At 48.2% G+C, this 25,476-nt stretch overlaps 1 protein-coding gene across 3 annotated transcripts in view; it reads right to left on the reverse strand.

The window, feature by feature from the left end:
* Window positions 1-23,000, reverse strand: part of PCSK5 (proprotein convertase subtilisin/kexin type 5) — a 457,179-nt gene extending 434,179 nt beyond the window's left edge. For 2 of the 3 annotated variants that reach the window (XM_047829574.1, XM_047829575.1), the window contains exon 1: window positions 22,307-22,629. In XM_047829574.1, coding sequence (XP_047685530.1) covers window positions 22,307-22,498 — 192 coding nt within the window. In that variant the 5' untranslated portion in view covers window positions 22,499-22,629. Of the gene's footprint in view, window positions 1-22,306 lie in introns of all 3 variants that reach the window. The other variant, XM_047829573.1, reaches the window with a different exon arrangement.
* Window positions 23,001-25,476: the final 2,476 nt, after the last annotated feature.

The raw sequence follows: 25,476 nt of genomic DNA on the forward strand, positions 1-25,476 counted from the left end.
AATGTGGTCAGGATCAGCCAAGGAACGCCGAGTTTGGCTTGCAGTCACGGGTAAATGCACCCCTCCCCCCCCCCATTATAAGATGGCCAATTTCCTATTTGCAAAAGTGACGAATACCCCCACCTTTCCCAAAATGTGCCTTCTGACTTTCCTCAGGAGAGAGTTCTCTGGGTCCAAGGGACTCACCGAGATATTAAGATCCATTATGCTTTAGCCATTAGATCAGTCATTTACCTTATTGCTAAACAGCCACCATGGTAGGACCAACATTCTGCTCTATCAGAGTCAGGAAAAAATATCTAACATTTCTCTTCAAGTTAGTTTACTAGAAAGGGTATAACAGACTTTCACAGAACTAGAGAAAAAAATGGTGCCTCCAAAATCGGGTTATTTGTTCATACACCGCATACCTATATGTTCAAAGTCGCTTGACAAAATTTTCCCTCGTGCATATCTCCTAAGGAAACATAGTCGATGCTAAATGTGAAAATTATTAGCAATGATTATTCAAGAAATGGGTATGCTTCTAAAAAAAGAACAAGATGACCAGAAAAGCTTCTCTACATTATTAATAACACAACTCTCAGGGGTCACTTTTATAATTGGGGCTTGAAGATACTAGAACTCAGGTCTGCTACATACCAAGTCTAGTGTTCTATCCACGCCTTTTCCTTTTGGGCCTCAGTTTCATCATCTTTATAATGGGGGAGTGGGGAGGGACGAGGTCCCATCTTTGCCCTCAATTCTAAAACCCAATGGTTCTAACTACCTCGCAGGCATTTACAGTTTAGGAAACATTATCAGGACCCTTCTCAGGCTGCGGAATGTTGGAAGCGGCATTTCTTTCAAGACAAACAGATTACCATTAATTAATACAACCCCTATGTCCCCCCACACGTACTTTCTTCCCAGCTATAAGGAAGAAAACAGATCCAATATGGGAATGTGGGGGCAAAAGGCAGTGCCTTAATGGAATGCTGCATCCAGCAAGATTCAAGCAATAAATTTTATGGAACTTTGCCATACTCTCACATCACAAAGCCCTTTATGATAACACTCAAGTAAACCCATCTGGTCGAGTTAATAATTAGTTTAAATCTGTTACAAGTTAATGATGCACAGACAAGTCATCCCGGGTACATGATGATACAGCAAATTTGTGATACAATTTACAGATAATATTTTGCACTGCCTTTCATTTTTCTTTATTTCCTACTCTGATTAGAGAACAAAAAGTCATTGCAGAACAAGCTGGATATATATGTCTTCAAATAAGACATATATACATACAGGATGAATTCAAGGAAAAAAGAAAAAAAAAACATTCTCAGGAATCACACAGGGTTTCAGAAGGACCTCGCCAAGTCTGAGACAGACCCCAGGCCATTTCCACATTTTGAGCTGCCTGTTGTATTATAAAATAAAGAAATGCTAAAACATGTAGCATATTTATTTAGCACCAAAATATAACTATACTATTCACCAGATAGTTTCAGAATGAGCAATGCATATTCATTCCTAGTGTGCTTGCCATAAACAGTGTATAAACAGTGAAGGGTAGTAATGAGACGCGAGATAGAAGGTTTCAAGTGAACACTGTATTTCAATCCAACCAGAGCACGAAACTGTATGTATAAGCTCATTGGGAGACATTTCGTAAATATCAAACCTGCAGCCAAATGATCTTCCAGCCCGTGTTCCCGGTATCCCATCCCCTGGGTAAGATCCTGGAGTTCACTTAAAGGTCTGTTCTGTGGCCATGGCCTTTCAATATCCATTATACAAAAAAAAAAAAAAAAAGCCCAAACACGTGACACTCTATGTGGAAGATATGTGTGTGTGTGTGTATATATATATATATACATATATATATGTGGAAGATATGTATATGTATATATGTATATATATATATATATACATATATACATATGTGTGTGTGTGTGTGTGTGTAGCTATACAAAGATCATTCCCCTCTCCAAACACAGACTGTAATTTTGCAAAATCTGACCACTGAGGCTAGAACCATCAAAACGCAACAGGGTTGAAAATGAGCTAATGGCCATGTGTTTTGATGGTAGTGAAAAGAGAGAACCTTAAGGCTAGAGTGGTTGGGGGGAGGGCTGGGGAACGGATTCCTCAGGGAAAGGAAGCTATGAGCTCTGCGGGGGGGGGGGGGGGTGGAGAAGGGGAACCACCAGCATATCAGGTGCCGAGGAAGAATTGAGCACAGTGGCTGTTCTCAACCCTGGCTGCCTATTTAAGAATATGGTTGCCCAGACCTCACCCTACGGCCAATTAAACAGATCAGTGAAGGCTCCCCGATGACTGGACTATGGAGCCAGGAAATGAGAACCACTGAGTCAAGGGGGCTGAGGATCAGAAAAAGAAAAGGCCAAGCTAGAACAGCTCCAATCATCAGGATTTGGGTGACTGTAAGGAGACAGAGCCAGTTTGTTCTAGAACAGTTGTGCTATGGGAGTGGGGTAGGGTGAAAGGTGTCCAGAGATGGATGTCTCACTTACGTACTAGCAGAGCATAAGGACACGACCCTGTAGAGGAAAGGACATTCGGATGACCGAAGCTATGGCGAGCTTAATCCAGACAGCACTCTCCTCCACATTGGACTGCGTGACGTCTCCCTCACCTCGCACTCTGTGTGCGTGAACGTTGCCGTCTCTTATAACGGAGCAGAGAATAGGTCACACCTCTGCTAGAAGTCCAACGGCATTCCTATCTCCTCCTTTGAGAGACAATCTAGTCCTTACTGTGCTTGGTCTGCTGAGAGCTGCAGGCGTGCTCCTCAAAGCATGGTCCCCGGCCCAGCGGCAGCCCTGGCATCATCCAAGAGCTTATTAGAACCACAGAAGCTCTGGCCGCATCCCAGACTGACTAAATCAGAATCCACATTTGAACGGGATCTCCAAGGGCCTTCGCGGCACATTGAAATGTGAGAGGCACCAACGTACGGGACCTACCTTACTTCCCAACCCTCATGACCCCCGCAGCTCATCTGCCACCCAGACGCCACTCAGCATCACCGGTCTTCCTGTTCATTCTTCCTCCAATACATCAGGCTCTCTCCCGTCCAGGGCCTTTGCACTGGCTGCGTCCTCCACGAGAATGTGTCTCTCCCAGATATCTGTCAGCCTCATTTCTTTCCCTCACCTTCTTCAGCTCTTTACACATCTCGCCTTCTCTGTGATACCTTCCCTAGACATCCTGTTTACAACTGAAGGAAAAAAAAATGTCCAGACATCCCCCTTCCCTGCTTTCTCGCCCAAAGTTCTTACCACCAACTGACATACTTGTGCTGTTTATCGACAGCGTCCCTGTGGTAGACTGAAAAATATGGCCACATTCTTTGCATCTGTTCCTATGAAGGAGTGAAGTTTATGTCTCCACCTCTTGAAGCTGGTCATGTGGCTCGTTTGGACTTAGGGACTGTTAGTGCGTAAGACACAAGCAGAGATTTGCAAAGGGCTTACACTCGGAGGGTTCCTCTCTCTGGCCACTGGGATACCATTCGTCCCTATGAGAAGAAGCCCAAGCCAGCCCGTGGTGGATGATGGGAGGCACACAGCCAGTGACCCCCCCCCCCCCCATAACCCAAGCCAGCAACCAGCACCAGCCACTAGGAACGTGAGTGAGGACATCCAAGACCAATCAGGCCCTGGGCTGACCACCGGTTGACTGAAGAACCTACCAGACAACTCACAGCTTCACAGCAATAATGCTTATTGTTTTAAGCCACTGGGTTTGGGGCGATTTGCTTTGAAGCAAGCTGCTACACTCCTCCTGTGAGAATTGAAGTTTCCAGAAGCATCTCCAGGGCTTAGAGAGTACTGAGCATAGTGTGGACGTTCTAAAACGTTTGCAATGCATGTGAAAAGACAGACTGACGGCGAAGAAAAAAATTACAAGAGAAGGAAGTAAATGCCTGAGACACTAAAAGGCAGGAGAAGGGCCTTCTGGGTCCATTAGAATCTCTGCCTCTTTAAAGTCAGAGTGAACTAGGTGAGATTCCGACGACTTCAGTAACAGACTATTTTAGCAGAAATACAAAATTCACATGTTCACATGCGGTGTCACAAATGTGTTCAAAATAGTTTTGTTTTCGTGGTGCTTCACTTGTCGAAGACTGCACAACCATGTGACCTTTGGAATATTTTTCACATTATGTAGCACTTACTCTCCTCATTTTAAGTTATTCTGATTTTTAACAGCTCGCAAATCGGCGAACCAAATCACTGCATGTTGCTTCAATCCTGTCTTGCCAAAGACGAAAAATCTGCTGCTTTGGATTCGTTTCAACAGTTGGAAATTCAGGCCATAACATTTTAAATCTCAGATGTTCCCCGCTGTGTCCACATCACATAAATCAGGAAGAGCACAGATCCCGACGTTTGCGAAGCCAGTTCTCTAACAACGAAGGCAGAACGGCCAGCGGACTGGGGCGGTAAATTTAAGTGGATTCCGCAGCAGTGGGTATCACAATTCTGGAGGCACAGTGTGGCCCTTACAGAATGCACAAACAAGTGCGATTGGCGAGCAGAAAGCACGTTCCCTATTAAACAATCATTCGAGGTACAAAGGTAACATGTTGTTTTCATTTCACGGGGAAAAATAAAAAAAAAAACAAACTGCAATACGCTAAGTTTCTATCCTCTTGGAAAAGAAAAAAACCTTCCATTTTCTAGAGAGGCTTACAGGTCCCGAACAGGTATATCTGAACCCCTGGAACGAATTTCATCCAGAGAGCTGGCAAGGCCAGAAAGAAGCAACTCAGTGCAATTAAGCCCTGGTACCTTCAGGGTTTCTTTCAGGAAACGCAAATCTCTAAGCAACAAAACGCGCGTACGTACATTTGGAAATACCTACTATTTGGCCTCTGGTTTTATTTTTTTGAACCCATCTAATTTTCACTGACGTAATGAGTAAGACGTAGACGAGACCACTGAGGTCTTCCTATTAAGTCACTTCCTGGGTTCTTATCCAGAGTATCACCTCATCTTTTCTCTCCAGTCCATACATACGTTAGCCTATACTGCGTGCAAGGCTAAGGAGAAAGCCTGTTGTATTTTTGTACTCGTTGGAACGCGCAAGGTTTCACAGCAGGAACAAATGAACCCATGAATCTCAGTGACTTAAAACAACAAAGGCTTGCTGCTAGTTCGTATTACGTGTCCATCGTGCATTGGCTGGGAGTGCTGTTCATCAGAGCCCATGAGGACCCTGGCTAATGGGGCATCCACCCCCTGGAGCGTTGTAGACCACAGCAGATAGCGCACACACGGGTAAAGAAGGGACACGGGTCACTGCTGCTCACATATCCGACATTTCCACCTTGGCCAATTCCATCGGTTATATGGCTACCCTTAACCCCCAAAGTAGGGAGGTGCAATCCTATCACATGGCTAGGAGGACACCCAGAAATTTTCAGTGGACCAAACTGACGTCCGCTGCAATGTTGACTTACCCTCTGCCTTTATTTACTCACAGCCAACTATCCCTTTCAGAATAATTTTCTGAGGGCATTTTAACTGCACAGCGCTCTTCTAGATACCATATGCAGGACAAAAATGAACCAAAAAAAAAAAAAACCATCCTGTCTTTAAGGCGATTGCTATCTAGCAAAAGAGATTACACACACACACACACACACACACACACACACACACACGCACATTGAATACAATCTAAATATGTCAAATGCCAGGAAAAAGAAGCATATAAATTTCAATGAGAGTTTAAATGAAGGAAGTTTTAGCCACAGGCCATTTCACTTGAGGAAATACCATCTGAGAAGGGCTTTGTGGAACGAGTGAGGATAGCGCATGAGGATGTCCAGGCAGTGGGAATGACGTAGGGGGCTTCAGAAAAGCAGGGCATGGCACTTCTCGTGCAAAGAATGGCAAAGTGTTCAGGCTGAATTATGTTTAGAGTAGGGAAGGAGGAAGAAGAGGAGGAGGAGGAGGAGGAGGAGGAGGAGGAGGAGGAGGAGGAGGTAAGGAGTTCTACTCTAGAACCGTATACAGCCTGAGAACACTTCCCTTTCATCTGACCCAGAAAACAACTCACCTTTCCCCCTGTCTAGGCCTAAAGGACTGGTCATTTGATGTTCAGATCTGATCAAAGGGGAAAAGGTCAGATAGGGAGACCCATCTAGAATGAGACACTGGGCGTCTGGCCACGTCACTCAAGTAAGAGAGCATTCCTTTTATAATGGCCTTAACTCCCAATGGATATTTGCTCTATTTGTCTTGAGTTTACTTCCTATCTCCAAGGATATCTCTGAAGCCACTCCTTAAGGACTAAGCTCCAGGGCTTAATTTTATGTCTGTTGGTCCCAGAGGCTGCAATCTCTCCTCTCGAGCTGATATAACTCGTGTTTAGGTCCTTCAAAATGGCCAATCCAGGTAAGCCCCGCCATGAGCGTCTGACCAGATTCTACTGCTTACATTATCCCAAGCTTTAGACTTTCCTACGCACCAAATCTGCTTCCTTTTGCTAGTCCCACCGATTCCACACAAACAGTAAAAATGTACCTGAGATCTGAAACGGTCTCTTCCTACTGACCACTTTTTTTCGCTGCGGGACCTCTCGGTGCCATTCCCACTGCTCCAACAGACACAGGAGTCCACTGCCACCCCAAGAAGATGATTACAGCCAGCAGGGTGCCTGAGGTTCTCCAGGATCCATGGAGAAACCATCCGGACCCTAGGATGATCTGGGACTTAGCTCATGGATAATGTCACACTGTGTACTCTGACTCTCATGTGAAGAATTTCCATGGAAGTCAAAGCCAGAAGGAATGACCCTGCTGGTGATGCTGAGGGCTGAAACACTTAATAGATAAGGGTTAGGCTGGTTCCCAGGAAGTGCTGGACTTTAGGATTCACACACAAAATGACTCATCAATCCTAGATCGCTTTCACACACTCCTTTACGGAATACAAGATGCACTGTTAGCCTTCTTGATTCACGGGGTGGTAGAATTCTTTTGCAATTTTTCTCCAATATTCAGATTTATTGTTCACTTTATATACATCGCATGTCTATAAAATACGTTGGGACTCAACTGATATTTAATCGTTACTTATAAAGAACAAGGCGCCGTGCTACGTGCTACGGAATACTAATGAAATCCCCCAAGGGGAAAAAAACAAGCCTAACTGTATTAAATTCCCCAGGAGTATTTTGGGCAAACTATACTTAAGTTTTACCTATACTTTCAGAGCAAAGAGGGGACATTGAGACGTGCCTTCAAAAAGAGAGAGGATTTCCTACCTCTTCAAAAGCCTTTCAAAAAGCCCAGAGAAGAAGTATGTTTCAACACAGTGGGAAATGGGAGCTACTGGTGGCTTCGGAACAGGAAAACGGCATCACCAAAATAAACTTTAAGATCATTCTCCCCTTGGAGCCCCTGGATGGCTCAGTCCGTTAAGTGTCCAACTCTTGAGTTCAGCTCAGGTCACGATCTCACAGTTTGCAGGTTCGAGTCCCGTGTTGGGCTCTTCTGTGCTGACCGCAAGGAGCCTGCTGGGGATTCTCTCTCTCTCCCTCTCTTTCTGCCCCTCCCCTGCTCGCTCACTCGCTCTCTCTCTCCCTCCCTCAAAAAGAAATTTAAAAAAAAAAAAAACAACTAATAAGATCATCCTCTCCAACTTCAAGTTCAACCGCTTCTTGTTAACCAGAATCTTTTTATACCAGCAGTTTTCTGTTCTTCAGGAAATGCACTGGCCATCTCCTCTGCAAGGACCCGGCCCCAACCCAGACCCCCAGGTGGTTGGCTTCTTGTTAACATTCAGGTCTCGGCCTCCAGAGTGTCCTCCTCGGTGAGCCTCCCTGACCAGCCTCTCTACAGGACTCCTCCTCACCTCGGTTGCTTTTACTCTACCATTGTGTTTTGCCTTCCAACAGCACATTCCCAGTTGCAATTATGTTCTCCATTGCATTACTGAGTTATGGCTTGTCTCCTCCCGCTATGACATAAGCTCCATGTGAGCAGGTACCTTATCAATGACAAATGGAGAAGCGCTGTGCCCAGCAGAAGGGCTGATAATAAGTATTCTACGACTATTTTTAACAGCTGGATTCAGACACAGTTCAATACTGTACACATTACCTACGGTAAAGAGACCCTTCAATGCCTTTGGATTGTCACAGAGCTGTGTCAAAATGACCATGATCCATTTTAGGACATTTTCCTCGCCGCCAAAAGAAGCCCCACACCCATCGCCCTATTCCCGCCAACTCTTCCAGCCCCATGCGACCACTCACCTACCTCCGGCGTCTGTGGACTTGCCTATTCTGGGCATTTCCTAAGAACGGAATCAGAAAATATGTGGCCCTTCGTGACTGGCTCTTCTGATTTAGCGTAGTTGTTGTCAAGGTCCATCCGTTTTGTAGCATGTATCACGACCTCACTCATTTTGATTGCAAAAGAAAATTCCAGTGTATGGATGTACTATGTTTCGTTTATCCTTCCATCCGTCGAAAGAAATTGGGTTGTTTCCACTTTTTGGAGTTTTTGTGTGAACAGTGCTCCCACTTCTCTTGGGTATGTAGTGAGGAGTGGGAATACTGGGTCACATGATAACTCTATGTTTAACCTTTCGAGAAACCACTAGACGGTTTTGCAACAGTGACTGTACCGCTTTACATTTCTACCATCCGTGTATGAGGGTTCCAATTGCTCCATATCCTTGCCAACACTTGTGATGAACTGTCTTTTTGATTACAGCCATCCAACGGAGTGTGAACTGGCATCTCACCGTGCATGTGAAATGCATTTGCATTTCCCTGATGTTGTGTATCTTTTTATGTGCTTATTGTCCATTCATACATCTCCTTGGGAGGACTGTCTGTTCAGACCCTTTATGCCCATTTTTAAGTGGGCTATCTGTCTTTTTATTATTGAGTGCATATCCTGGATATAACGCTCTTATCAGGTATGGTCTGCAAATATTTTCTCCCATTCTGTGGTTTGTCTTTTCACCTTCTTAATGATGCCCTTCGATAACTAATATTTAAATAAAGCAATGGGGGCGTCTGGGTGGCTCAGTCAGTTAAGCGTCTGACTCTTGATTTCAGCTCACATCATGAGCTCACATTTTGCGAGACTGAGACCCGTATCGGGCTCTGTGCTGGTAGTGTGGAGCCTGCTTGAGATGCTCTGTCTCTTTCAATAAATAAACAAACCCACAAACACACAAACAAACAAACTTTAAAAATAATATAATAAATAAAGCAATGTATAAAACTAATCCTTGAAGACACAGAAAGCCTATGATCAGCTCCCAAGTATGTGGCAAATTAGCGGCAGGGCAGGCCCCACAGGGGAAGGGAAGTCACCTGTTTCCTGCCTTGAGTTTTGCTCACAGGTTCTCAGTGTTGTCCAACTGAGCAATGACATCATCCTACAACAATTCAAAGAATGTAGCATTTGGTAAATTGGCCGAGGAGCACTAACCAAATAGAAAGATGGCCCACAGTTTAAAAAAAAAAGAAAAGAAAAGAAAAGAAAAATGGAAAGGGAAGGAAAGAGAAGGAAAAGAGAGGAAAGAAAGAAAAGAAAAGAAAAGAAAAGAAAAGAAAAGAAAAGAAAAGAAAAGAAAAGAAAAGAAAAGAAAAGAAAATAGGTTTTCCTGGAAGCTGGGCTGCTAATAAATCCTAACTGGACTACAATTTAGTTTTCTCTTGAAAAACTTTGAAATTGATGAATGAGGTTCCACACACACAGGAAACAAATCTATATGTTAGTTACGTACAAGTAGAACAGCCTGGGATGCAGTAAACGTCTACACTTACGGTTATGGATATTTGCTTACGAGGTTAAAGGCCCTGGAAGTGTCTCCCTCCCTGCACTGCATTCAAACTAGCGAGCGCGGCCCAGTTTTATTTTGGTTGAGAAACGTCCACTAGTAAAAACAAGGTACAGGCCTGGGAACATTGACATGGGGGAGCTAGGATATTTTTACAGCTGTAAGAGCTTCTCAGAGTAGAGAAATACCAGACCTTAAGTACTTATTACAAAAATATCAGACCTTAAGTACTTAGTACAAATACAGATATATATGGCGTGTACACACACACACACACACACACACACACAGGGAAAGGCAGCAGGGAAGGACTTGCTTTTAATAAATCTTAACTAGTTTCAATGCTGGTATGGTATTCACACTGTAATTTTCCCAAGACAGAATTAACCTCTTAGATAATGCACAGATGAAATTAAAATGTTAATGCTTCCTTTGTGATGCTAACCCTATATTAACAATCAGATTACATACAAATGCAAACAAGTTTAATCTAATATTACACAGGGCAATCTAAAAGTATTATCTATTAAATAGAGAGCAAAATATACATAATTTTTTAAACATATATTTTAAAATATGTGTATGTTCCTAGATGCCTGGGTGGCTCAGTAGGTTGAGCGTCCGACTCTTGATTTCAGTTCAGGTCACGATCTCACGGTTTTGGGGGTCGAGCCCTGCGTCGGGACCTGTGCTTACTGCAAGAAGGCTGCTTAGGATTCTCTCTCTACCCCCCCTCCCCCTCCCCCGCTCATGCTCTCTCACTCTCTCTCTCTCTCAAAATAAACAAATAAACAAACTTTAAAAAAATTAAAAATTATATATGTCTATTCCTATAGGGCAATAGAGTTTGGATTAAGATAAATAAAAGACACATTCGGAACACACAGCTTCATTACACTCTATAAATAACGTAAAGGGCAGAATACATGACATGAGAATAACTCATAGGTATAATTATTTACTATAATGGAAGTGGGTTACGCGACAACTCAAGGTGGAGGCAAACATGAAATGTACCAAGATATACACCATTTAAAGATCATCCTTAAGTATTATCGCTGGGTTCACATTCTCTGTCTACATTCTTCTATGTTCAGCGTCCAATGCAATCTGCAGTTTTTACATCAAACACAGGAAGACACAATTGGGAGTTGAAAGCAGTGACCCAGGTGGCTGTCTTTCTCCGTTAAGTTGACACAGGACCTGGAGTGCAAATAATACCGCACGGATGTGTAAAGCAGAGATAACACCTGAATTTATCCAAGGAGAATGGCCGTATGGGGCACACCTCACGTTTACCTGCCTGGAAGGTGTGTCGGCACAATTACACGGAAGCCTCATCTTATCCAAGCTGGTAACCATTCCAAACAACATCCCAGCCTCACACTTTGTCGACTCGGTCAAACCCACTGTCTAACCCACCTGCTCTCTACCTGGTCAGCTCCCCAGCGCGTCCACACCTTGGGCCCTAGCATGCCGCAGAAGAGCTCTAACTTGGAGCTTACAAAACAACAAACACACAAACAAACAAACAAACACCCTCTGGGATGTCTTGTCCAACTGGCCCTTCTGTTTTTATTTTGCACGCACGGCCCCCAAGTCCTCCCCATTCCTTTGACCCACCAGTCCTGTTTTGGCCCCTCCACCCTCCTCAAAGCCAGGACGCTGTGCTGTGTCATTTAGGGGTCCTGCGCCTTGCATTCAAAAGCCATTGGATTCGTTTCCCACCCCCCTACCCCCAACCCCCGCTTCCCACAGATCTTTTCCCTTCTCTCTCACCCTGGCAAATTCTAACTCCCAGTTTGGTCCCGTTCTAATGTCAGATTTCTGGGCATTCGTGACCAAAGACAAAACAGTACGGATTGGTTCATTGTTCACTCATTAATATTCAACCACTACTTACGGGGCGATAACTAAGTACCAGCAGCAAATGATCTCCTTGCTATTTGGCTATTCTTTTCAGAGTCATTCATTGGCGATTCTTCTTCTTTTTTTTTTTTAATTGTATAGTTGAGAGGTGATGGTATGTTCGTTTCAGGTGTCCAATGTAGCGATGTGACAAGTCTAGAGGTTAAGCTGGGCTCACGACAAGCATAGCCACCATTTGTCACCATGCAGCGCTGTTACAATACCACTGACTATACTCCTCATGCTGTGCCTCTCATCCCCACGACTTACTCATCCCAGAACTGGAAGCCTGGACCTCCCACTCCCCTTCGCCCACTTTGCCCGTCCCCCCCCCCACCCCCTCCCCTCTGGCCACCACCAGTTTGTTCTCTGTATTTCTAAGTCTGGTTCTGCTTTTTTATTTGTTTATTCGACTTTTTTTTGAATTCCACACACCAGGAAATCATATGGTATTTGTCTTTCTCAGGCTGACTTATTTCATTTAGCGTAATACCTAGTAGGTCCGCCCGTGTTGTCACAAATGGCACGATCGCATCTTTTTTACAGCTTCTTATCAGAATTTCCTTAACGCGTGTCAGACCACGGGAGCACCCGGACGCCAATTTTGCCCAGCTGTCCCCTGTCTCTGCAGGTGCGTCTGAGGTGACAAATGAGACAGAGCTATTCCGTACATCCGTTCCCTTCCTTTCCCCCGCAACTTGGACTCCCCTGAACCTCCACTCGTCCTTCGTTCCTCTTTAGTCTCAAGGCACCAGTGTTCTCTGCCTTCCAAGCCTATTTCTCTCCACATAACACTTCCTATCCCAAGTGCCCACTGTGCTTCTCCAATGCCACAGAAGGTGCTGGGGACACAAGCAAGAAAGAGGGACAGCTCTGCCCTCCCAGCTAGTAGAAAGATGTGCAATTACACACACACACACACACACACACACACACACACACACACACACACACACAAATGCATACAATTAGGGTAACCATATCCCTTCTCTTCCAAACTCACACGTTTGAAAATAAAGGGGGATATTCCACAATACTTCATGGGGGTAAGGCATAGCCCAGGAATGTGCCTGGAAAAATATGATACACAGTCACACGAATCATAACATAGTATACGATACCTTCAATTCTGCAGTCACCCAAATGTGTCTAAAATTATCTAGTAACATTGGAAAAGGCTCACAGTATAATATTAAGTGAAAACAACAGGATGAAACAGTATATAGAAACTGAGCTTAACTTGGTTAAAAAAAAAAACGACAACAATATGGGGCGCCCGGGTGGCTCAGTGGGTTAAGGGTCCAGCTCTTGATTTTGGCTCAGGTCATGGTCTCAGGATTCATGAGATCGAGCCCCACGCAGTGCAGAGCCTGCTTGGGATTCTCTCTCCTTCTCTCTCTCTGCCTCTCCCCTGCTTGTGCTCTCTCTCTCTCTCTCTCTCTCAAAACAAAACATGAAAGAAAAAAGTTTTAATAAAACAATTTGAAAATTACAAAATAAGATAGAATAACAGAGACTTACTGAGTAAGTAGTGGGTGCCAGGCACCATTCTAACGACTTTTATGATTCTGTAAGGGAAATACGATTGGCTCTTTTTAACACATGATGAAACTGAGGCACAGAGAGGTTAAGATGCTCGCCTAGGGTCCCCCAGCTAAGCAGTAGCAGTGTTAGGATTGAAACCCTCTTGGTTCTAGACCTACGATCCTAGGTCTTCCTCGCCCGCCACGGTGCACTGATGAGACAAGAGACAGGGAAAGAAGGTAGGTAGGTAGGCAGGTGTGCAATAAGAACCTTCTCTACTCGTTTCCTCTACCGCCCCACATCCTTAAATTCCCCTCGCTGTCCAACCAAGCACTGGTGCTAAGATCACAGGGAGCCTCGTCACCACCAAGTCTTTAAGCCATGTTCCAGTTCTAACAGGCTAGATTCTCCCCCACAGCTCTTTTCACTAGTGCACATCCTGTAAAGGGGCACACCCGTCCTCGACAGCCTCTACCTTTGGTGCCGCCCTGAGCCTTCAATGCTCCCTTTAGCCCTTAAGCCCTAAGTGGAGACATTCCCCTAAGGCTCTAGCCTCAGCCCCCGCCAGCCCTCTTCATGCTGCAGCCCTTACCTATCCTATGCACCTTCCCCAACTTCAGTTACGTGGAGGTGGATGAGTGCCCGTCTTCGCTTCTTTCCTGTCCTGAATCTCTTCTGCATACTGGACACTCCTATCTGCCTGCCCTTCTGTCTCCCCACAACACTGAGGCTGAACCTATCCCCTTGTTCTCAAGATGCTCCCGCAGACGGCCCCAGTTCCGTACACGGGTCCCCCATGCTCCTGGTCCCGTGGTGATAAACTTTATAGTTACCTTCACCCTCTCCCTCCTCCTCCTCCTCCTCCCCCGCATCCATTGAGTTATCAAGCCGTACTGAATCCACCTCGACAAGAATCCAAATCCGCTTCTGATTCATTTCCAGGCACCTTTACCAACACAATAGCCTCTCTGCCTCCCCCGGTTCCTTGTGCACACGGATACCAGCAGATCCCTCCCGGGCACTAGTGAACCGTACTGGGTTGCCCGTGACCCCGTTAGGACTTGCCTTGCTGAATGACAGCTATGAGGGAAAATGTCCTACCTCCTTGAAAGCAGAAAACGTCTTCCATATTACATGGTAGGGTCTCCTGTTTGTTGGATCGGTAGGTTGTTACCTCTTCTCAGGGGAATTCAGTATCATTTTTTATCCTACGTGATAAGGTGGAAACCCCCTCACCGACGCATGTAAGGCCTTACATAACCTGATCTTAGCAGGAAGTCTTCTTGTCCCACATCTTCTTCTAGAAACAGCATCCTTTCTTCCCTTGGAAAACTGTCCCTCTCCCATTTTGGTGGGTTGCCCATCAGTGGTCAACATCGTTACTTCAAGGGAGACCAAGTGACCCAGGGTGACTCACCAACAGACTACTGTCCCCGTGGACAGAGTCACTGGCCTGTGAGTAGAGACATAACCCCACCGGGAAGAACTGGGGTTCTTTTTCAGGGGTTCATCTCATCAGCAGGTAAAGGAGGTACTAAGAATCGACTGAGCTTTGCTGCCTGGGAGAAAGGGTCTGTGTGAGGATGAAGCTACTTGGCACAGGGAAAAGGAGAAATACCAGACATGAGCAGTACTCCGGATTGTCAGCTGGGCAGACTCACAATCACGTTTTAAAGACGCTTGGATCTGGATGCATTTCAGAATCCAGAACGCTTCGGATGAGAAGAGTACAGCAGGGCACAGAGAGCAATGCAGTCTCTACCCGCATCCAGGACAGCATCCTCATCATCAAACTCATCAACGCAGTTCCGCAACCAAACAAAAGAACGGATGTCCCAACTAATGTCAGTTTGGGTCAGGCAGGGTAGGTTTTGCCGTGAAGAAAGTACAAGCCAGGTACGGCCAGTGCGCACAGAGGGTTCAGCCTCTGTGTTGGGAACCGCACGCAAAGGCACGTGGACCTGTTTACACCAACAGAGTCCCCGCTTCCTTATCGGATTGCCTACGAGTTCTACGCAAGCAGTAGGAGTTTGGGTTTCCAACACTTGCACCGAGAACGGTCCCATCTGTACCCCTACATTTCCGTTTTATTTCCCGCTATTCCCTACACGTGCTCGCATCTGAATCAAACGTAAAAGGATAGCGTCGGGAAGAGCGTCTGTAATCTTCTAATAACGTTGTAGGGTGACGGAGAGTGACTACACCTCGCAGGGCGACCACCGAAGAGCGTAGAGAATTGTTGCATCAATATGCTGTACCTCTGAAACTACGAGAACATTGCATGTGAATAACACTTCGATAAAAAAAACGACGGTTATCTTGACTCTTTAACGAATCTTGCAATCTCCATATTGTATATGCCTTATAAACCAAGCTGTCCAACCCAGGGATGGGGAACCCTAGCTGGGTGATTTTCTAGTCCATTGCCCCAGCTCTATGCCTCTGTCCATGGCTCTCAGTCTAGCTATCACTGTCCTCTAAAGTGGGGGGGGCGGGGGGGGGGGGATCAGGAGCAACACGGACTCCTTCCGCCCCCACTAGATCTCCAGGGGCAAGCACAAGAATCTAGAAAATCACAAGCGACTCCACTACAGAAACCTTCGTTAACCATAGCATTCTCTTATTTTCCTTTGAGCAGCCTTTGAATCTCCTTGGAGCCCCTGCAGATCATGCAATGCTTCCCATGCCTTATTTTATTGATGTATTCGTGTTCATCATTAGGCACTTGATTTCACAGCAACCCCGCAAGGTGGCTGGAGCACATATTAGGGTCCTCTCTTTGAAAAATGAGGCAATGAGGGCCGAGTCGGTTAATGAAAGAAAAAACCCCGGAGTTTTGCTCCAAGCTGCTGACTCCTACTCTTGTTTTCTTTCTGGTCCCATTTTCCTGCAGGGATTAACCCACACCGAAGAGTTTATTGGCATTGATTGTCCTTTCTTGCTACCTTTAGATGTAGAGATCTCATCTGTTGAAACTCGCAAGAATACTGCATGAGTAACTTCACTGTAAATTACGTGCAATTTAACTTTGATGAAAGTAAAAATTAACAGATACACACATGTGTCTGTGCACATGTACATATATGCGCATACATATCTTCTAGCATGCATGAAGGTCTGTAAGCATTTGTTTTTCCCCATCCAGGAAGCCAAAGCCTTCCCTGTCATTGAATCCAAACTGAGTTCGCCAAGTGATAAAGTCCCAAGGCACAGCACTGCCTGGAGACACTTCGGCCTTGGGGAAAACGCAGACGCAGACGCTGTTTCACTTAACTGGAACGGACAACACAAATACCCCTCCCTGCCCCGGGGATGTTTCTGGGTCAGGACTCCCTCCCTTCACCAAGGAGTCAGACATCGCTGGCCATTTTCCCAGCACTCTACCCTGCTTCTCTGGCTGACCTTTAAGGTTAGGACCTCTGGATATAAGCTCATGAGAGACAGCGATAAGGCAAATTCAGCTGCCTTCGGGTGCACAAAAATGCAGTTTTTCATTTCAAACAGACCCCGAAAATCCCAACGGCCACATACAAGCCATTCCTTGCCTATGAGGTTAATGCAACAGGTCCACCGTGATCAGGCCAAGCTCTCTGAATCGTTTTTTCCAGTAAAGGTTCTCCTGCTCATGAGAACGGAGCATGTGAAAGCCGCTAGCAGAGGTCAGGACTGAGGTTCTTGGGCGTGAAGAGCTGCCCTGCGCGAGGCCAGGTGGACCCCCACACCAACTTATTTTGCTGTTTACAACATGCCTAAAAATGCAACTTAGGGGAGCACAGTCCCATTCAACCCAGCAGTATTTGCAATGCCATCCACTCGCACCCAGAACCCACTCTCCACCGCTCATCACCATTTCGATCACCGCACGTTGCCCGAAGATCAGAACTAATCAGCAGCGGGGGGGGGGGTGGGGTGGGGGGAGACCTTTGGCAGATCTCTGAACAAAAGTTCCTCGTGCCAAAGATCTCTGGGAAATGCGGCTTCTAACTCTCTTCGTGCAAACTGCATTCAGAATTAAAACACGAATTCAGATGCGATCCAACATAATGTACCAAGGTAAGAGGCTTTACAAAATAATCGGTCTTCAGATATTTTCCCTCCCCGTCTTCCATCTCTCCGGCAGGCTTATCCCATAATATTTAATGGGCTACAACCAGGATCGACCAGGGAGGAAGGCACTGCCACGGGAAATCAGCCAGAATTGCTTAGAGCCCAACAGCAACTATTTTTAAGGTGTTTTACATGGTTCGTTGAAATGGAAAACCATTTTCCCTGTCCACAAAGCTCGGATTTAGCTCTTTTTTACTCGGCCGTTAAAAATGTATTTTCCTGATCTTCACATCTTGTATCTCCCATTTACAAACTGTCTTCCTTTCTCCCTATCCAAATAAAAGTTTGAATCTCACTTATTTCAGAGTCAGACCCAACCAACCTTTCGCTGCAAGCCTAACTATGTGCTGAGCAATGCACAGTCAACTCAGCCTATTATCTAGAGATTTATCATTTTACAGATGAAGGAACAGGGGCTCCATTAAGTTCACCGACTTTCCTGCTTTCAAAGACCTTGTAAGTGACATCTGGAGTTTCCGATATATATATATATTCTGCTTTCAGCGAGAACTCCAGGTAGAATATTTCCCCGGTATTGCTTGCATCTGGCTTTATCCTTCCGGAATCTGGCTCGAGATAAGTGACATGGTTTGAGGAGCGCTTTCTGTCACTGGTAATCTCGGCTTGGGATCAAGGATTATATGCAATTCGCAGAAGGATAAATACAGCTCTCGCACGCTGCCAACAGCCTTCACCGGGGACCTTCTCCCTGAGTTCAGATAACCAGAAATTAATCTCCCCCGTTTGCAGGGTTAGTCCAAACAAAGGTTCACGATTAACGTGATGCCGCGTCTTGATTCCTTGCTGTCACTGCTACCCTCTCACCACTAACTACACTGTTAGCTCCATCGGTCACGTCGCCCAATTCAGAGGCAGGACCAAGGCCTCCTTGCCACAGGTGTGAGGCCAACAGTCAGGGGACACCTGATCCTGGGAGAGGCTTTCAGAGGGAAGACAGGGCATTCTACGGCGACACGAATACCAAGCAAAACAGGACATACCCCAACATGACAACATCTGCTACTGCTAATTAAGGCATCATTGCAGCTTTTCAAGGCATGACCATTCACAAACACTAACATGAGGTGGAAAACCTACCGAAACATAATGCTCTCTCTATAACCAAAAGCAAGAAAAGCCTCATTATTCTTCCCTTCCAGGAAGCCAAGCATGTCCTCGTTGCCTGTTTGCTTGCTTGCTCTTGCATTAACTCTGCACATCCTATTTTTCTTTTTAAAAAAAATTTTTTCAATGTTTATTTTTGGCACAGAGAGAGACAGAGCATGAACGGGGGAGGGGCAGAGAGAGAGGGAGACACAGAATCGGAAGCAGGCTCCAGGCTCTGAGCCATCAGCCCAGAGCCCGACGCGGGGCTCGAACTCACGGACTGCGAGATCGTGACCTGGCTGAAGTCGGACGCTTAACCGACTGCGCCACCCAGGCGCCCCTGCACATCCTATTTTTCATGAGCACAAGAGGCACACCTATTCTCTTCCGCAGAAATCCCCAGGCCGGAAATTTTACCTCGGGTGACTTCCAAGTGCTAAGATGCAGTATAAAACATTACGCTGAAGTTGCGAGTAGTCACGATTGCACCTCGTCGGTGGTGAAGATTCACCACCTAAAATATCTGCCTAAAATATCATCCCAAAGATGTCAGAAAGACCACCGAGATATTACATGACTTCAGAAACAATAATAGGCCTGGGTTCCAATTTGTGACCCATGAGGTGAGACCCCAAACTCAACTGGGGTAAAAAACATGAGAACATTCCAGAGACATTTGCAAATTAGTTACTGCTCAGTGGAACCACAACTGGTTTATTTAGGGAAAGAAAGAATAACAAAAGGATGGCTAAAGTGTTAAAAGGTCAGAGCAGTAAAGGGTGAATAAGAAATACGTTTGGCCCTTACAGTGCAATGATATTGTCTGTGTAACTCAATTTAGCGCCCCCAACACTTAGCATAGGGTCACCCCCCTTTGATCTACAGAGGGAACCCCTTACACAGTGAGACCAGCTGACCTTTTTCCACTGGTTATGGCATCAGTTCAAGGGGTCCCCTGCAACCTTTGAAAGCACTTAATGTCTTCACAGGCATTGTAAAAACCACAATAAATTGTGTTGGGTGTCATGTGTGTTTGTAGTTTTCTGCGTATTTTACAAATGAAAAGCCACAGATCTCCCTTAGAAAGCCCTCTGTAAACACAATCCTGTGAAGTTACAGGACACAGCAATGTTTGTTCAAAGGGGGTTCTTTCGGTGACAAAAATCCCCTCCCTTCCTCTGCCAGGCTCTGCAATATCTAAGTTCTGTTTAATGAGCTCATGAAGAAACAGGTATTTCTGGGGCGCCTGGGTGGCTCAGTGGGTTAAGCGTCCGATTTCAGCTCAGGTCACAATCTCATAGTTGGTGGGTTCGAGCCCGGTGGCGGGCTTTGGGCTGACAGCTCAGAGCCCGGAACCTACTTTGGCTTCTGTGTCTTCCTCTCCCTCGGCCCCTCCCCCACTCATGCTCTCTCCCTCTCCCTCTCCAAAGTAAAAATTTTTAAAAATATATTTTTTAAAATAAACATTAAAAAAAAAAAAAGAAACAGGTATTTCTTCCCTTACAAGTCATGAAGCTTCTCAGAGTCAAGAAGTCCAGGTCTGTTTGAATTAAGTATCTGTGAGTTAATACTAAAGGTTTGCTTCCAGTCTACTGAGCCCCTAAATCAGAATTCAGGGGATTGGGGGTGTTACTTTGTTCCTCCTATGGGGAGGGATACCCTACCAGGCGAATTCATGCAGGGTAGGCCTGGGCCAGACAGTCCTAGGTCTGAATCACAGTTTTGCCACCGTCTAGCTCGGGGATCCTGTGCGCATCAACTTCTCCAGAGTCCTGGTTTTCCAATTTGCTGAATGTGGAGGCGTATCCACCCAAAATGACCGTTTTGCAGATTACCAAAGAAGTCTATATTCAAGACCTTATTTCCTAAGTAGGTATCCTATGTAGGAGATGCTCCATGTTGGCGAACCTGAGAGACGCATTTCTGGAAAGAATGGTAACAAGGCTACTTTCATTGACAAGCGTTCCCAGTTACATTCCAGGGTCACATGCAGCACCCAACTTGAAGCTCATGGAAAAAGAGGAGACTGTGTTCTTCCAATGAAACAAGAAGCTAGTAGAATCCTAACAAGCCATTAGAATGGAATTCTCCTGAAGATGACAGGCGCTGGGGCAACAAAGTCTGGCTGGCTGCCCTTCCTTCCTTCCGGGGGGCGGGGGGGGGGGGGGTGTTGGATACGTACGGTGGTGTTGGGGAGGGGGTGGGGGACGGAGGGGGTGGGGGACGGGGGGGGGGCGCGCGCGCGCGTACGCGCAGGGGGGCGTGGTGGGGGGAGACTCAGACCTTGCCCCTTGCCCTGGTTTCAGTCCTCCACAGGACTGACTTCCCCGGAACGCGTCTTCCCTCTGGACCCACAGAGCCCAAGACCTCACGCTCCTGCTCCCCTGAACACCCCCCCCCCCGCCCCCCCACCCAGCGCTCCCTATCTCCTTCCAGATGCGGTGATCGCAGAGCTGCCTCTTCAGTCAGTGCCGCATCGCCCAGGCAGCTGAGGGTCCCTGCGCCCCAGGGCTCCCGTTCCTGGACGAGCAGCACAACATCAGAAACCGTCTGTGCTGCTCTCTTGGCCCTCGCTGAGCCAGCCTCCTGCCAGCCTCCTTTCCCCTCGCGCTGGCAGGACACGTGCATCCGGAGCAGTCCCAAAAGCCGGTCTACAGCAAAGGTGACCCATCACCTTCGCCTCCCACCCCCAGCAGGGTCTCTGGACAGAGCCCCCTTCTCCAGCCAGGCCTAGAGAAGTGAGTGAATGGGGTGTGAGTACTGGAGCGGGGCGGGCGTGGGGGGGGGGCGGAGAATGATCGGGTCACTTTCTGGAACCCGCGTACACTGCCCTCTCCACTCCATTTCTAGCAGGAATGAGAGCGAGGAAGCCAAGACCGGTTAGCTCGGAAGTGCCTCCAAATCTGTTGCGCTTCCAATCATCCGCATAACACCATTCAATTCATTGTTCCCCAGCCGGGCAGCTCTGCCCTGAGCCCGGGAGCGGCACCCCGTAAGAACCCCGCGCCAGTCTGCCTGTCCAACTCTTCGCCCCACGTCGCCGCCGCACGTCCCTCTCCGCGGGGAGACCTGCAGTTCTCCCAGAGCAGAACCCCGCCGGCGGGTGTCGGAAGTTTCCCACCCCCTTTTCCGACCCCGCTCCGGGAGCCCCCACGCGGATCCCACGAGAGAGGCGAGGAGAGCGAGAGGTCTCTCCCCAGATCTGCGCTCACGCCGGGTCCGGCCCTCTCTTCCCTTCCTCCGCCTCCCTCTTCCTCCTCCCTTCCAGCTCCAGTCCCCGCGCCTCCTGCTCCTCCAGCGCCCAGCGGTCCTCTCCCCCCCCCCCCCAAGGGGCAAACTACTTTCTGGGCTAAATTCAGGTCTGAGCAGGAAAGGCTCTCCCTTCCTCGCCTCCTTCTTGCCCTGGCCCTCAGAAACCGCAAGGAGTGTGCTCACTCCCCTCACCCCCCAAAAGAGCTCAATCTACCAGTGCTCCCTGACTTTCCATGTCAAAAGACCCGGTCGGGTCTGAAACCACCACGGGGGTATGCACACTCTGGATTTTAACAGACACCCTACCTGTCCCTCGTGGCCAGAAGGAGAAGGAGAAGAAGAAGGAACAAAACAAAACCCACAAGTAAACAAAACCAACCCCGGTAACTTTGGGGAGAGAGAGTGTGTGTGTGCGTATGAAAGAGAGAGAGAAAATCGCTCAAGAGTTAGGGCAGCAGCTGCAAGAGCACATCTGGAAGAGGGGGGAGGGGGGTGACAAGGAGGGGGCAAGAAGCGCGGGGTCGCTGGGGGCTCCCCCGGCCCCGGCAGCTTCAGGGCCAAGGACTGGGCCAGCCCGTCGTTACCTGTCCCATGTTGATGAATCCGTACTTGCTGGCGATGCGGTTGGCCTCCGGGAAGCCGCCGGCGATTTTGACTGCCCAGTGGTTGGTGTAGACGCGCGTCCGGCACACGGGGAGCAGGCAGCCCCCGAGCAGCGCCAGCACGCACAGCAGGTCCAGGCGTCCCGGGCAGCAGCAGCGGCTCCCCCAGCCCATGGCCCCGGCGCCTCGCTGCCTCCCTCGCTCGCTCGCTGACTCCGCGCACGAGCGGCGCGCACAACTAACTTCTCCGGCCTGGGCCGCCCCGGCGCGCAGCCCCCGGCCGCCGCGGCGCGCAGCCCTGGGCGATCCGCAGGAGGCGGCGAGCCCCGGCGGGGAGCAAACGGCGAGCCTGGCGCCGGCTCCTAGACCATCCCTGGGGCTGCGGGGACCTGCGCGCCGTGCCCTCCGGCCCGCGGGGCGATCGGCGGGGGCTCCCCGGCTCCGGCGCAGGAGGCGGCTGAGCGAGGCGGGCGCCCTCCTGCAGTTGGGTCTCGCCGGCTCGGCTCCCGACTCTCCGACTAGCCTTCGCTCCTCCCCGGGCCCCGGAACGCGGCGGACGCGGCGGTGCAGGCAGCGGCCGGGCGCCCCCTCTGCTGGCCCGGGCTCCGAGCGCTCGCTAGCTCGCTCCCTGCGCTCCCTCCGGCTCCGAGCGGCGCGCGGGGAGTGCGAGTGGCAATGGCAGCAGCGCCTGCTCTGCATAAATGACTCCCGCCGCCCCCCTAACACCCCTCCTCTCCCACAGCCCCCTCCTCCTCTCGCTCCTCCGCCCGCCGGAGAGCGGCCGCGGCCAGGCGCCAACCAGGTCCTAGCGCCGCCCGGTTCTCCGGGCTGTAACCTCTCAGGGTCCAGGGCAGCGAAAGCCAGTCTTTCCAAAGGGCTGGGAGGAGAGCTCCCGGCGTCGCGGCCTGACCCCCTTCTCTCCCTTTCCTCCTCGGATTTGAGTCCGTTCACCGCCGCCCTCCCGGAGGACGGAAGAGATCGACACGGTGGTGAGAGTCCAGAGCCTCGTAGATTCATTCATCCCCGCTCTGAACCTCCTTAAACGACTCACTCGCTCATTTAGGAGGAAGGTCACTTGCGTGTCAACTGCCGAACAAATAACCCGAGATTTTCACTTCGTTAATTCTTCATGCTTTTCGGCAACGGTTTATTTTACACACCGCTGCTGCCGGGAGAAGCCACCACGCAGGACCGCAGGGCGCATCGACTCCTGCAAAAGCCAACCGCTGCGGCTCACGGTGCTGACTTTCGAAATCTGTGCATCTGAGAGGAGGCAACGCCACGGGAGAGTAAAATTCCAGTCTCGGGACTGGGGAGAGATGTTCCTAGGAGTGTTTGGTAGGAAAGTGGATGGAGACGTTCGGGCCAAGGGAATAACTTCATTCATTCGTTCCACTGGGTCTGATGAGCGCCGCTTTCCTCTCCACCAAGGGAAAAGTTTTCCAACTTTTTCAAGCGCGGCCCTGTAACAGGGAGAGACTTCAATATAAAAAGGACCACAGAGGAAGTTCGGGTGAAATATGTGCCTGAGCCGGCTTCATTACTGTCTCCAGCGCCGTGACTGCAGTGGGCAGGAGTGAGCTTGGATTAACCCCGTTTCTGCTGAACAACCTCCCTGCCTCTTTTGGCGGCACAGGACGACTTCTTGTGAAAAGAAAATATATCGTTTATGGAAACACTCAACTGGCCTGAAAAGTAGTTCCTTTCCCCCCTAGCTCCCACCCGTCCCTCTTCTCTCTCCTTTCCCGCCCCCCATTATCTTTCTTCTTAAACATTGGTTCAATGGACTTGAGGTTAATTAATCCATCACGTCTCTCGCTTTGGGTAATGATTATTTTATCCGCCTAGGGCTTCACTTGTCTCCCTTCTCCCCTCAGCTGAACTGTATCTGCCAACTCAAGATGCATACATTTATTAAAGTTTGTAAAATTCATAAAGTTACACTCAGAACTCATAAAAGCGTCACTTCATGGCTTCGGGCACATTGTATAAGGCATGCTGTGTTATTTACTCTTGAAAACAAACTTACCAAATAACATGATCCCCTCCCCCACTGATGAAGAAGTGGAAGGTCAGCAGAACTAAATCATCTGCAGAAGGACGTACATTTTATTCTATTTACTTGACTGATTTGGCACATCTCTGGAGCACCTAGAACTTGCCAGGCATTGTGCTAGATACTGAAGGGGAGGAGGGTGAGGAAATGGGGCGCAGAGGATTGGTGAAATTCAGATTCTGAATAACTCCAGAATAAATGTGGTTTATTATTGTTGCCCTTTGCTGGTGGAAAAGCATAAGCACTAGGCGTGGGCTTTGGAGTTTCAGTACAGTCTTGTTACTGACCAGTCCCTTTGCTCCCATCACTTCCTCCGTCCCCAGTGCACAGTCCAGAAATCTTACAATCTATTAGATCACCGTTAACTGCCACACGGGCCACCTGCTTCTATCCACAGGACGTTGGCTTATTCTTCCAGAAGCTGATGGGTTTCAGATGGGAGGGGAAGAGGTCCGTCAAAATCCAAATCTCAATATACATCTGAAGGGTCTTTCCTCCCCTCAGAACTGGGGGCATTAGCTGTCAGACGGTAGGGAGAGCCTGTCTGGGGATGATCCGCGGGAGGGTGGCCACTGTGAGGGCTGCGCAAGGTACTTTATGAGTCAGGTCGGAAGCATGGCCGGTGGTTTTCTCTGGGATTCTGGGGCCATTGTTGTTTAGGACTGCAAAGACAGCACAAAATGCTTCTCTTTGAAAGCCACCTTGCCTCTGGGCTTCAACTTGTGAATGAAATGAAGGGACATCACTGCACCTGGTCTCCTGAGCCTGAAGGTGGTTTCCTAAGAGTGGTGACGCTACCCCCTCGACATGTTTCCTCCACGGTGTCTTTCCCGTTTTCTTTCCAACTAACACTCTTGTCTTCCGCGAGCATGCCCTGCTTGACACAGGCACACAGCATTCACTGCGGTGAACAAGAGAGAGAATTGGAAAATGAGGTAGGAAACGGGCAAACCACTTTTCTGCTGTGTAACCCAATCCCTGGGCCAGCATTTTTAGCTTCCTCAAAGAGTACATTCTTTCGTTTGGATGCATATGTGTTTAGAAGGGAAAACCCTAGCTCTGTTCAAAAAATGAAAAAGATCTGGGACTCCATCCA

This window comes from Prionailurus viverrinus, chromosome D4 (assembly GCF_022837055.1).
Source record: "Prionailurus viverrinus isolate Anna chromosome D4, UM_Priviv_1.0, whole genome shotgun sequence".
NCBI lineage: Eukaryota > Metazoa > Chordata > Mammalia > Carnivora > Felidae > Prionailurus > Prionailurus viverrinus.